At 39.3% G+C, this 14,809-nt stretch overlaps 1 protein-coding gene across 1 annotated transcript in view; it reads left to right on the top strand.

The window, feature by feature from the left end:
* The window catches only part of FBN2 (fibrillin 2), a 384,738-nt gene that overhangs the window by 182,179 nt on the left and 187,750 nt on the right, over positions 1-14,809 (top strand). The window contains exons 9-11 of the mRNA XM_063964252.1: positions 2,493-2,645; positions 4,402-4,575; positions 13,792-13,929. Of these exons, the coding sequence (XP_063820322.1) occupies positions 2,493-2,645; positions 4,402-4,575; positions 13,792-13,929 (465 nt within the window). The remainder of the gene's footprint in view (positions 1-2,492; positions 2,646-4,401; positions 4,576-13,791; positions 13,930-14,809) is intronic.

The raw sequence follows: 14,809 nt of genomic DNA, 5'->3' as shown, positions 1-14,809 counted from the left end.
TCCCGTGACTGCCTCTGCCTGTCAATCAGACAGAGGCGAACGCAGCCCAGAGATTCTTTTAGCATCTCACTGGGCTCACAGGGTGCGCACGCGCAGCGCGGCCGCTGCGCGTGCGCACTCCACAAAAGGATTCAGACTGAGCTCGCTGCCGCTGCAGCGATCCAGTCTGAATTAGCACCTATATTCTTCAGGGAGAGTGTGATGAGAAATAATGGGAGCTAAAGGGATATTGAAGTTAGTGGTCCAGGTAGCAGAAGAGGTTGAGACGAAACAGTTGAGGTGGCAGGAGGTTGGGTTGGAACAGTGAGAGGATTGCTGAGGCAAGTCAAGGAAGATGGGCAAAGTGGTGCAGCAAAGAGAGTTAAGGTAAGAGGTAGAAGAGAAAGTTGGAGCAGAATGGAGTGGCACAAGGATCAGACAGTGTAGTGTAGGTAGAGGCACATGGTAAAATAGATTAATACCATGATGATACAGATGACTAACAGAGTGGACATCCTGAAAAACAAAAGAATGGACAATGTTTGCAAGCAGTTCATAATCAGCAAAGATATTATCCCAGCTAACAGTTCAGTAGGTAGTGTGTATATTCAGTGTAGGAAAAACGTATTTAAGGTGGAGGGTAACATAACTCACAGGTGAATAATGGATTTTGTTTTCCTGTGGCAGTGACATTAGGTACAGAGTTTTCCTGTTTAACTCCAGTTATAACTCTTAATTATGCTATATTAATCTTACTAACCTCGTAACAATACCTGGGATATGTAGACACTGGATTGCAGCCATTGATGCACTGATTAAGATAGCAACACAAGTGACCAGGGATTTCAGTCAACTCCTAACAACCTTCTACAACAAGGCGAGCACTAATAACCTTTAACAAGTAAACTTTGAAAGACAAACATACTGTATTTTAATATTTAAAAACAAACAAACATATGCCTTTGTTAACTCAGATCAGATCTTGTTAAGGCGATGTATAGATGAAAAGATGAAAACATCAGTCACCTCTTTGCCTGGTATGGAGGTTGCTAATATAAACTCCAGTTTAACACTGAATTATGCTGTATTTTTTAACTGTACTTATCAAAATGCTTTGAACAAAACACTCTGATTATGCAGCCATGTATGCACAGACCTTTTGCATGAGCTAGATATAGAAAGCGAGCGCATGGGCAGTGATGCTGGTCCAAGGAGTTGTGTGGGAGAATTCAGAATATACTAAAATACTGTATATTAAAGAGGCATTTAAGGTTAGAGTCTGAGTAGAGTTGATAGTGTATATGTTTTGACACTGTCCATGGAGGTTCACTAGGAGTGATGGATAGTATGTTTAAGGAAGGATTGAGACGTATCAGTATGTTTAAGTCTTGGGAAGCATCAGTCTTTTGTAATGTTATACTTTGTGGGAGAGTTTTAGCATGCATCAGGATTCTTTAGTTAACCACAGCTGAGATGGTGTTTGATGCAGTGAAACCTGATTTAGGACTGTTGCTAGGCTGTGGAACTTCCGGATCAGAACAAGATCATTTAGAAATTGGGTAAATAAGTTGTTGCAGAATGGTAGAAAGTTGTTTAAAATTAATTAGAACTAAAGGTATGAGGAAGCTTGGTAAAGTTCAACAGTAGAGGTGTTAAATGCTAGAGAAGTTATGTAACTACATTGTATAAACTAAAGGTTTTGTCCAATTTCCAGTGGTCGGTAGCAAATGGTCGATTGTCAGTTGCCTTCATCCATTACCAGGTTTGCATTCCAACCACTGATTATCTGCCAGATAATTGTATAGTGTATGCCCAGCTTCAGGAAGGAAATCATAGCAATTGCATCATACAGTACATAGCTCATTTAGAAAACAAACTACATGTGAACAGATTGGTTAGCTGATCAAAGGAATCCTACTACCCATGATACAAATCAAAATTTGCATAACTGAACAAGACAATAACATAGATATTAATAACTGCTGGTAATGTGTGAGTTTACACTTGGGAGTTAAAGATTACAGTGTGATGTGGTTCAATCAGATATAGTAGAAGCACTTATGGTAAATACAGATTGTTGTCAGATTCATACAGTGGATCAATGAAAGAAAATTAAAACAAATAATAAAAAAACAAAACAGATTTTGAAGTGTTCAAAATATTACGAAGGACCTATTTGTACAAAACATATTGTGGTAAATAGTGATTGTGTAACATGCACCCACAATGCGCTATTGCTTGCTACAGTACTGGTTCTGCAATTGCTGCATCTCTACAGGCCCAGTTATACTGGTTACTCTGTCTTGCACTTGTCAGAAAAGCAGCATCTTACTGATTTTTGTTTGAAGGTGGCAACAGTGTGCAACAAGTTCAGCTTGTCCCATGGAGGTTTACAGAAGGTGGAGAATAATTCTGTGCAGTTATTTGCTACACAGTTGCTAACATGTCTTGATTATTTGAAATCCAAATGAGAACACATTGGAACATATGTGCTATTTATCATTTTTGCTTAGATCAGAGATCTGGTATATGCTTCTCCAGCCTTGTAAATGGACATTGTGCACAAGAGCTTACAGGAAGATTTACAAAAATGCAGTGCTGTTGTGAAGCTGGTCGTTGCTGGGCTCTAGGCTCCATACCCGAGTTGTGTCCAGTCAGAGGCTCTGGTAAGTAAGAATATATTCATTCAAATTGATTTATCTTTTCATTATATATTTTACTACTATGGGTTGATTTATTAACTTAATACGCAATGAGTTTTAAAACTCGTGTATGATAATTGGTGCTCCACAATCAGCTCTCAACTGTTTTTTATACACATGACAGAAAGGAGTTGATTGGCTGGATCACCATTTATCAAACACAATGAGTTTTTAAAATACATTGCCTATGATAAAACTTGTTGATAAATAAGTCGCATTGTCTTTAATTTATGCTATTAAAATGAGACAACACAACACACATAATACTGTATATATCTTGTATATAGAGATTGTTTTGAGGTCCTTATGGGCGCTTCATTAAATGGTGGCAGCCCTCTATCTTCACTAGCGGACCTATCCCAAAAAGGTCCTGGTATCAGAAACAAAAGTGGGAAAGTGTGAAGAAGATGGCGCCATCTTCTTCACACTTTCCCACTTTTGTATATGTTTTTAGTATAACCTTTGGTGTAATGTTGACTGCTGGCTTTAGTGAAAAAGAAGGCAAATTGCCATTGCTGAGGGAAAAGGAAGACGTAAGAACAATATTGTTTCCTACCATATGAAGAGGTCCGTGTCAACCTTCCTTTATTTCAACTAGTTCAGAGTGTATGATGAGGATTACAAAATCCCTGATTTAATTAAATCTAAGTGGCTGACAGCGTGGCATATTTTGTTTTGTCTCTCCTAAGCAACAATCCGCCACAAGCCTCTCCGTGTAGGCAGTGCCGGCTTATTTTCCAGGTAGAAGAATGATGATGGTTGAGCCCTCAACATTAAATAATATAGTATCATTATATCAATCTTGGGTAAACTGTATTAGTAGGCAGGTATCTGGCAGAACTGCATTCCACTACACTAACTTTAAGATTTTATTGAAGAATGTATTATTGAATGGATTGGATGGATTATTTTTTTAAGAATGGATTATTTTTTACTCCAGGAGACCAATCTGAATCTCAAAATCCTCTCTAATTTTCCCAAATAATGGACTTCACGGCTTTCTTTCAGGAAAGTAATTTTTAGGCAAAGTCTAAACATTTTTTAAGACACCTTTTAGAACACAAAAGTGATTTGTTAAAAATTAAGAAATTGTAACAAACTCTACATTTTCACAAATGTCTATTGCTTTATAAATAGGAGAAACAATTTAAATGAAAAAAATTGGTGAAGCATTTAAGAAAAAGCAACTCTGTTTCTTACTTATGTGGTTCTATGAAGTTCATTGCAGATGACCATAAATTTCAAAAGGTCAATGACCAATTCGAGAATACCAATAAACATAAAACAATGCAACTGTCGATAGAATCGGAACTACTGGTAAAATTGAATTGTGAGATTATCTTGATCTGCTGTTGTGTGCAAATAAGGTGAACAGTTTCAGGTTTTTAGATCTGTCCATGATTTGCTCAATTTGGTTATACATGTCTGCTGAAAATCTACACAAATCTAAAACGAATGTTTTAAAATAGAGACATACAGTATGCTTTCCTTGTTGCTTTTATAGCATTTTGAACAATCAATTTGGTTGTACTGTAAGATCTGTGTGGGCAGCTTTATTATAATGAATTTCCTTTGTAATAAAGCTCTTAAACCAATTCCAACATTTCCAAAATGTTTTAATTTTATTCCATAATACAGCTTTATCCACGTGAAGTAGAACTGTCTCCGCATGCGGTTTTATTCATTTAAATATGCCAAAACTAATTGTATGTTTCTCTAGATGAATACAGAAGACAGTGTATTGATGGTGTTCCATTTGGGGGTCCAAGACCAGGGATACCAGAAGGATTTGATCCCAGTCTGTTTGGACCTGGACCTGGACCTGGTGGGAATGGTTTTCCTCCCATTGTAGGAGGTACAGGAATAGATGGACCAGGAATTGGTGGAGGTGTTGGTGAGTTTATATATAATGTGTTGACTACTGGTCAAAGGAAAATACTGAAGTATATATAAAAATGTAGAAGACTAGGGTGTTGGTCTTATTACATGATTACGGAGTGTAATTAAGGTTCCAAAATACCTTAACCCTTGGTGTTTTATAAACTCCCCTTGGTGTTGCAGCAATACTTTTGCCTTTTTTTTGTATAATGAAACAATAAAAAGTGCATTAGCTTAGAATTTAGTGACTTTTAAATATTGGCATGAAAGGGTTTGCAGGGCTGTTTTATTCCAATAATGGAGCCCTGGGCATTAGCCATGGTGAGTCACCAACTAAGTGAATAAAAGACCAGCAACTAAGGGCAAGTTCACATGTATCATTAACAGCCATATTTCATAGCCCAGTTTCCTGCCACATTGAAACTTGTGTCATACAAAGCAAACCCAACTGCATAAGCGCAGATGGAGAGGATATTACAAGAACTGGTTAGCAGCTACTATTACAGATCATTCCTTTGTTGCCTTCCAGCTGCAGGCAGAGCCGGCCCTAACCAATATGATGACCTAGGCAAGATTTTGGTTGGTGCCCCATACCCCCACTGCTAGTTCTGCCTCTAACCCGGCACCCTGTTCCCAGCACCATCACCCCTCACCTATAGCAGTCCTTATTTTGGTGCTCCTACCCCCTATAATTTAAATAGGAACAGTGTGCACATTCGGCGCACAGCCCAAAAAGGGGTGTGTTCTTGCTGAGAAGGGGCATGGCCACACAATAGTACCCCGAATTCAAATTACGCCACACAGAAGTGCAACTTTATTCACATTTTATCATTCGATAGTGTCCATAATTCACACAGTAGTACCACTTTACCTTATAAACGTTACTCCTCACAGTAGTGCCCCTTATGCACATTACATCACACTGAATTGCTCCTTATTCACATTACACCACACCATATTGCTCTTTATTCACATTACACCACACAGTAATGCCTTTTCTATACATTACGCCACACAGTAGAGCACTTTATACACATACAGTAATGCCACACATTAGTAATGCCTTTATACACATAATATCACACAATAATGCCCCTTACACATATGACACACATTATTAATGTCCTTATAAACAGAATGCTCCTTACACATATGACACACATTATTAATGTCCTTATAAACATAATGGGGCAGATGTATTATCCTGGAGAAGGCATAAGGAAGTGATAAACCAGTGGTATGTGCAAGGTGATAAACCCACCAGCAAAATCAGCTCCAGTATGTAAATTAACAGTTAGGAGCTGATTGGCTGGTGCATTTATCACCTTGCACCTATCACTGATTTATCAATTCCTTATGTCGGTTCCAGGCTTAATACATCTGCCCCATTGTGCCTTACACATTATGCCAACTTTTATTAATGCCCTTATACACATAATGTCCCTTACACAAATGCCGGACATTATTAGTGCACTTATACACGTAATGATACACATAATGCCCTTTACACATATGTCACACATTATTAATGCATTTATACACATATTGACACACATAATGCCACTATCACATATGCCGAACACTATTGCACAACCAACCCAACCGCACAAAACACTCACTTGGCCACTAACACTGTGACCTCTGCCTCTGCTTAAATACAGATGTGTCCTCAAACATCTTGCCTCAATACGCCATGCAGCAGGAGATGCCTGGTGTGAGTCAGCTGGCAGCTCTGCTAATGTCGGGCGCCTTTTTTGATGAAAATGCATCTTATTTGCTTTACTATGGCTAGAGTGCACAAGCAGCTTCTGCTGATGAAAATGATATGCAGCATGCCTATATTCTATGTGCGACTGTGGCTGGATCTGCATACGAAATGCTTCATTACAGTGATTTCCAGGAATACACTGTAACGTAGCATTTCGTAAGCGGATACAGCCGCAGTCACACACAGAATATAGGCATGCCTCATATCATTTTAATCAACAGAAGCTGCTTATGCCCCTAGGCATACCGAATGCCCTAAGCATTTGCCTAGTTTGCCTATGCCTAGGGCTGGCTCTGGCCGCAGGCAATATATTTGCTTAAATGGAGACTGTGCAGCTTTTTGTTTCATAGTACTGCATCTGAAAATATGCCAATGGATACCATTGAAGTATCTGGAAATATGTTTGGCTTGTGCAAATGATAATGTTTTTTAGATTGTACAGGTACACCACCAATTTTCCGGCATACTCGGTTCCAGTGCCATGCCGGATAATCAATTTTGCCGGATTAACGATGGAAACGTTTTTTTTTACTAATTTTGCACCTTCAGAACATTTCTAAAGCAATAAATAGTAAAATATATGCTACAGTGGATGACATAACAGCCCCACCGATGCTTGCTGTATCACCTATAGTGTCCGTGGAAGCTGTACCCACTGACACTTGTGCATATTGCGTGTTACGCCCATGCGCAGAAAATGTTCCTGATTAAAAGAAGTCCCTAACCCCCTTTAATCCGACAAAGCAAAATTGTCTGTATTAAAAGAGGTTCCGGATCATCGGTTGCCGGAAAATCGGTGGTGTACCTGTACAGTAATACAACCAACATCCCTAAGTCCGTCCTGCCAAAATGCTGTGAAAGTAAATGCTGCCTCCCCATGCTGGAACTCACTGTTATCTAGGAAAGTCAAAAATAAGGACTTATGTATACCCTCCAGCTGTACCTTTTTAGCAGGTATACTACCTTTTTTTATGGTCTGTACCGATTTTTGGCTCTCCAAACTTCCATTGAAAGTATAGGAAAATGGGCGCACCCAGAGCCGGCCCTAACCAATATGATACCCTAGGCAAGATTTTGGCTGGTGCCCCCTAGCACCACCACTAGTTCAGCCTATGACCCTGTACCCCTTTCCCAGCACCATCACCCCTCACCCATAGAAGTCCTTATTTTAGTGTTCCTACTACCTATATTTTAAATAAGAACAGTGTGCCCAAAAAGGGGTGTGTTTTTGCTGGCAAGGGGCATGGCCACGCAATAGTACCCCCAATTGAAATTACGCTACAGAATACTGCAACTTTATTATCACACTGAATTGCTCCTTATTTACATTACACCACACCATATTGCTCTTTATTCACATTAGACCACACAGTAGTGCCCTTTCTATATGTAACACCACACAGTAGAGAACCTTATACACATAATGCCACACATTAGTATGCCTTTATACACATAATACCACACAGTAATGCCCCTTACACATATGACACACATTATTAATATCCTTATAAACATAATGCACCTTACACATTATGCCAACCTTTATTAATGCCCTTTTACACATAATGTCCCTTACACATATGCCACAATTATTAGTGCCCTTATACACATAATGACACACATAATGTCCCTTACACATATACTGCACATCATTGATGCCCTTATACACATAATGACACACATAGTGCCCCTTACACATATGCCGCACATTATTAATGCCCTTATACACATGACACACATAGTACCCCTTACACATATGCTGCACATTATTAATGCATTTATACACATGACACGCATAATGCCCCTTACACATATGCCAAATACTATTGCACAACCAACCCACTCACACACAGCACTCACACGGCTCTTTACACTGTGACCTCTGCCTCTGCTTGGATACAGATGTATCCTCATAAATCTTGCCTCAATACACCATGCAGCAGGAGATGCCTGGCATGGGTCAGTTGGCAGCCCTGCCAACGTCGAGCGCCTTTTTTTGATGCAAATGCATCTTATTTGCATTGCTATGTGCCTAGGATACACAAGCAGCTTCTGCTGTTTAAAATAATGTTCAGCATGCCTATATTCTGTGTGCACTGTGGCTGTATCTGCATACAAAATGCTACACACAGAATATAGGCATGCCGCATATCATTTTAATCAGCAGAAGCTGCTGGTGCCCCTAGGCATTTGCCTAGTTTGCCTATGCCTAGGGCCGGCTCTGGGCGCACCCGTGGCCATGCCACCTTTCCTAATTTGTACCGATTTTTCTGTGCAAAATGTTGGAGTGTATGCTTATGAGCATTCAGATTACTAGTATGCCTAATTATATGCCATCATTTATAAACCAACATTGAAATGGATTATCCATAATCACTTTATGAGCATTATTCTTAGTGTCCCTATATTTCAAAGACATTTCCTATTTTGCACTCAGATCCCCCAATCTCTTTTTGCTTGCATTCTGTAGTTTTTATGTTTAATATTGGGTCTGGTGTAGATATTGACATTCCTACGCTTTGCATTAGCTGCATACTGATCAAGAATTTTGATGTTTTTCTTAAAAATATTTAACCCTATTTATATATGTACATAGACATGAGCTCCAGCCAAAATGTAGTGAACATTGAGCCTTAGCTGAGTGTGCAGCCATCAGGCAAATGTTTGTTATTTGTGGTCATGCAAGATGTTATCAGAAGGTCCTAATATCCATTCAGTAGGTGCCTTTACTTTTACTTTTGCTCAAAGCAGTCAAGTGGTTTCTTAAGATTTGCATAATCTAAAGGCAAAAAAAAAATATTTTATTCAGTTTATGCATTATCACCTATGTTTATAACTGGCTTGAGATAAAACAATTGTTTATGGGGGTTTTTTATGGCGAAAACTACTATTAGTAATTACCCTGTATGTGTGCTATGTAAAAAAATAGAGACCGACTTGCTAACAGTAGTAAAATATATAACATTTTATTGATCAATATAAAATAATACCCCTTTCACATCGCACAAATAACCCGGTATCGACACGGCAAATTGCCGTGTCGACACGGGTCAGTGTGCGATGTGAAAGCACTTTCTGTGAATTAGCGGGTCGCCTGACCCGGTAATTCAACCCGGTATAAAAGAAGGATTATACCCGGGTTGATTACCGGGTCAGGTGCGGTGTGAATGGGAGCCGTGTCGATGCGACACGGTTCCCATTCACAGCATAGGGAGAGGCGGCGCAGGAGATGAGCTCATCTCCCAGCGCCGCTTCCACCCCCGCCCCTGCTGCTGCTGCGCCCTCCCGCTGCTATGGCAACCGACCCGGTATATTGCTGGGTCGGAAAGCCTGCAGACGGGAGCAAATGCCGGATCCCACCCGGTAAGGACACGTTTCTTTTACCGGGTGGGATCCGGCATTAGCGATGTGAAAGCGGTATTAACAATGTATTATTAATAACTTAAAAACAAGACATACTGTACTGTATTATCTAATGGACAAGCATTTCCATAAGTTTCACTGGATTTTTACTTTTATCAGATTGTTTCCAGCAATTGATCCTTTTACAATAACTAGAAATTATTCATACACATTTACTTTTACATCTGAAACAAAATTGTTTATTTTATAGTGTGCTCAGTACCACTAGTCCCCTCCTAACTAAGAATACTAAAAATGTTCCAAAGAATAACACATGCGTCAGGATGTAATGGAGTCCGAGATCGCCAGAGGTGCGGGATGCCGGACGATCTCAGCCTTTTTTTTTAAAGGGACAAACCCTTACTTACAAGGCAAAATCATGCCTTGTAAGTGATTGCACCTCCGGCAATCTTGGACTCCATTACATCCTGCCGAGAGGTTGAGCTTTCCAGAACAGCTGATCACTGTTTTACATCTCTGCTTCAGACTCTCAACACTGTGCTGATAGACCTGTAGGGATTACATTTTTATCTCTGGATGCCAAATGCATCTTATTTGCATTGCTATGTGCCTAGGATACACAAGCAGCTTCTGCTGTTTAAAATGATGTTCAGCATGCCTATATTCTGTGTGCACTGTGGCTGTATCTGCATACAAAATGCTACACACAGAATATAGGCATGCCGCATATCATTTTAATCAGCAGAAGCTGCTGGTGCCCCTAGGCATTTGCCTAGTTTGCCTATGCTTAGGGGCCGGCTCTGGGCGCACCCGTGGCCATGCCACCTTTCCTAATTTGTACCGATTTTTCTGTGCAAAATGTTGGAGTGTATGCTTATGAGCATTCAGATTACTAGTATGCCTAATTATATGCCATCATTTATAAACCAACATTGAAATGGATTATCCATAATCACTTTATGAGCATTATTCTTAGTGTCCCTATATTTCAAAGACATTTCCTATTTTGCACTCAGATCCCCCAATCTCTTTTTGCTTGCATTCTGTAGTTTTTATGTTTAATATTGGGTCTGGTGTAGATATTGACATTCCTACGCTTTGCATTAGCTGCATACTGATCAAGAATTTTGATGTTTTTCTTAAAAATATTTAACCCTATTTATATATGTACATAGACATGAGCTCCAGCCAAAATGTAGTGAACATTGAGCCTTAGCTGAGTGTGCAGCCATCAGGCAAATGTTTGTTATTTGTGGTCATGCAAGATGTTATCAGAAGGTCCTAATGTCCATTCAGTAGGTGCCTTTACTTTTACTTTTGCTCAAAGCAGTCAAGTGGTTTCTTAAGATTTGCATAATCTAAAGGCAAAAAAAAAATATTTTATTCAGTTTATGCATTATCACCTATGTTTATAACTGGCTTGAGATAAAACAATTGTTTATGGGGGTTTTTTATGGCGAAAACTACTATTAGTAATTACCCTGTATGTGTGCTATGTAAAAAAATAGAGACCGACTTGCTAACAGTAGTAAAATATATAACATTTTATTGATCAATATAAAATAAACAATGTATTATTAATAACTTAAAAACAAGACATACTGTACTGTATTATCTAATGGACAAGCATTTCCATAAGTTTCACTGGATTTTTACTTTTATCAGATTGTTTCCAGCAATTGATCCTTTTACAATAACTAGAAATTATTCATACACATTTACTTTTACATCTGAAACAAAATTGTTTATTTTATAGTGTGCTCAGTACCACTAGTCCCCTCCTAACTAAGAATACTAACAATGTTCCAAAGAATAACACATGCGTCAGGATGTAATGGAGTCCGAGATCGCCAGAGGTGCGGGATGCCGGACGATCTCAGCCTTTTTTTTTAAAGGGACAAACCCTTACTTACAAGGCAAAATCATGCCTTGTAAGTGATTGCACCTCCGGCAATCTCGGACTCCATTACATCCTGCCGAGAGGTTGAGCTTTCCAGAACAGCTGATCACTGTTTTACATCTCTGCTTCAGACTCTCAACACTGTGCTGATAGACCTGTAGGGATTACATTTTTATCTCTGGATGGATAGCCGGGGAGGGTGTGGGGGGGAGAGATGGGGGAGAGCCTGTTTGCCCGTGGCTCTCCCCCATCTCTCTCCCCCCCGCCTCTACCTGTCAGCGGCGTCCAGGGAGAGGTAACTGCAGCGGCCAGGGGACCTGTCATGCGGCGGGACGCTGTCAGCGGCGGCCGGGGAACCTGTCAGCGGCGGCCAGGAGCACCCATCAGAGGTATTGCTCTGCAGCCCGCCGCCGCGCTCCTGTCCCGCAGCCGCCGCTCCTAGCAGCGTCCACCTGGCTCCAGCAAGCGAGACATTTTCGCCACAAGCACGTGGATCGGCAGCTATTCCGCCGATCCACGTGCTTTTTGACAAGTCGAATTCATCGACTTGTCGAAAAATTTAGGGATATATTGAATAGGTCGAATCAGGATTCGACCTTAAAAAGTCAAAAACTGCCGTCTTTTCGACAGACGGCAGTTTTCGACTTCAATTGAGTATACCCCACAATGTTGCCAATATGACTTCAGTAATGTAGATTCTATGGCCGGGGTGAATTGAAGCAAGAGTTTGGTGTCCGTGCGGGATGCCGGTTGAACTACAACATTTTTGTTAAAGGGCAATCATGTACAAGGCTAAACCATGCCTAGTACATGATTGCCCCACACGGCTGCCGAACTCAGACTTCATTACATCCCGGCCTGTGATACAAATCTAACTGTGGTTTACTGTAGATCTCCAGACTTACTGTAAGTTTTCTGGAACCTAAATACTATTCTTTTATATGTGATCTAATGATTTGAATACTGTATCTTTGTAAATGTGCTATACATGCTTGTCTGTCATTTTTTTAAGGACTATATAGGTGCACCCTCTAAATCAAATGAACCAAGAACACCAGCCCTAAAACCAAGAATTTAAAAGAAAAATATTACGTTTTTATTAAAAACAGCCTTATCACAAGTCAACCACACAAATTTTAATTGGTTTACACAGTGGTCTATAGTGCTGTAAGAGTCCACACAAGAGTAAAGATGGCATATATTTCCAAATTCCCTGTGTTGGAGAGTATGGGGTCACAAAGGTGTGTCTCTCAGCTTTTTAAATCAACACGTTTCGTCTCTAACTGAGACTTCCTCAGGGGTATATCTTTACTAAGAACAATGTAAATATATCAAAAAGATATGGTCCATTGAATGGATACCGCATGGTAACAACCTTAGATTTTTTTATGCTACTACACCACATATACAGTAGGTTTACAAACGTACCAAATACATTGTCTCCAATTAATAAATTACATACAGGAGAAAAATAAAATGTATTCATTACGGACCATTTTATTGGTACGGTTGTAAACCTACTATATATGTGGTGCAGTAGCATAAAAAACTCAAGGTCTTGCAAGCAGAAAACACAGCATGTTTACTTCAACATTTGTGGGCTGCCAGAGCCCCATCATCAGGAAATTTTATTTTTCGTTGACAGGGCTCAAGAAGCCCAGAAACGTTGAAGTAAACTTCCAGCATCTCATCATATCCTGGGGTGCCATGTCATGTTTACAGCTTGCAAGATTACACCATATGTACACCATATGTGTATATATATATATATATATATATATATAATTATGGTAGTGTAAGCACTCAACAATTAAACAACTACTGTAGTGCCCTCCACAATAGAAATATAGTGACCAGGGTTCCCTAAGGCGACTACCACATCCCTCCCTATAGTATAGGCACCAGGCATCACTTATTGGATTTGGTGAAAACAGTCCCAAGTGTATTGAAGCATTATAGTAATAAAGTGCAGGCATAGAAATGTCAATGCCTGCACTAAAATGCTGTACTTTTTTAATACACTCAAGACTGTTTTCCCCATATCCGTCAAGTGCTGCCTGGTTCCTATACTATATGGAGGGGTGTGTTAATCACCTTAGGGAACCCTGGTCGCAAAGAATATTTTCAGACAATGTTTACCTGCGTTTTAAATGTATAAACCTTCACTAAATGAAAAATTATTTTATTTTTGTGTACAACAGCAACATTAAATCAGACAATCGACATTTGCAAACAATACCCGAATCTTTGTCTAAATGGACGGTGTATTCCCAACCTTAACAGCTACAGATGTGAGTGCAACATGGGATACAAACAAGATACTCACACAGAATGTAATGGTATGTATACAGCATATTTCTATGTTTGTAGTTTTTTTATAAAAGTGTCTGGCACAGTTTCCACAGCAGTATATGTTTTTGGAAAGTAGCAGAGGCCAGTGCAGACTGCGCTTTTTTTCACTGTACAGGTTGAGTATCCCATATCCAAATATTCCGAAATACGGAATAATCCGAAATACGGATTTTTTTTAGTGAGTGTGAAATAGTGAAACCTTTGTATTCTGATGGCTCAATGTACACAAACTTTGTTTAACACACAAAATTATTAAAAATATTGTATTAAATGACCTTCAGGCTGTGTGTATAAGGTGTATATGAAACATAAATGAATTGTGTGAATGTACACACACTTTGTTTAATGCACAAAGTTATTAAAAATATTGGCTAAAATGACCTTCAGGCTGTATGTATAAGGCGTATATGAAACATAAATGCATTCTGTACTTAGACTTGGATCCCATCGCCATCATAACTCATTATGGTATGCAATTATTCCAAAATACGGAATAATCCAATATCCAAAATACTCCTGGTCCCAAGCATTTTGGATAAGGGATACTCAACCTGTAGTAAGTTTACTTTATAAAGTACAGTCATAACCACACAAGATATAGTGGAACAAGATTGCTAAGATTGCAAATCTAGTATAAAATCATTTGTACTCATCATTCTGAGGATTAACTATCACGTATAACAATCTAAAATAAGATATACAAAATCCTTTTTGTAAACATTTATTATAACCAAGATAACACAAGTAGGACTACGGGGCTCTTTTTCCAAAAAATTACAGAGATGCTTGAAAGTTTGCTGAAATACAGTATGGCCTACAACTACCTCAGATTTCCACACAAGTCCTAAAAGTAGATAAAGAGAACCA

Source organism: Pseudophryne corroboree, chromosome 1 (assembly GCF_028390025.1).
Source record: "Pseudophryne corroboree isolate aPseCor3 chromosome 1, aPseCor3.hap2, whole genome shotgun sequence".
Lineage (NCBI taxonomy): Eukaryota > Metazoa > Chordata > Amphibia > Anura > Myobatrachidae > Pseudophryne > Pseudophryne corroboree.
The sequence above is the reverse complement of the archived record's forward strand: the minus strand, read 5'-3'. Positions and strand labels throughout refer to the sequence as shown.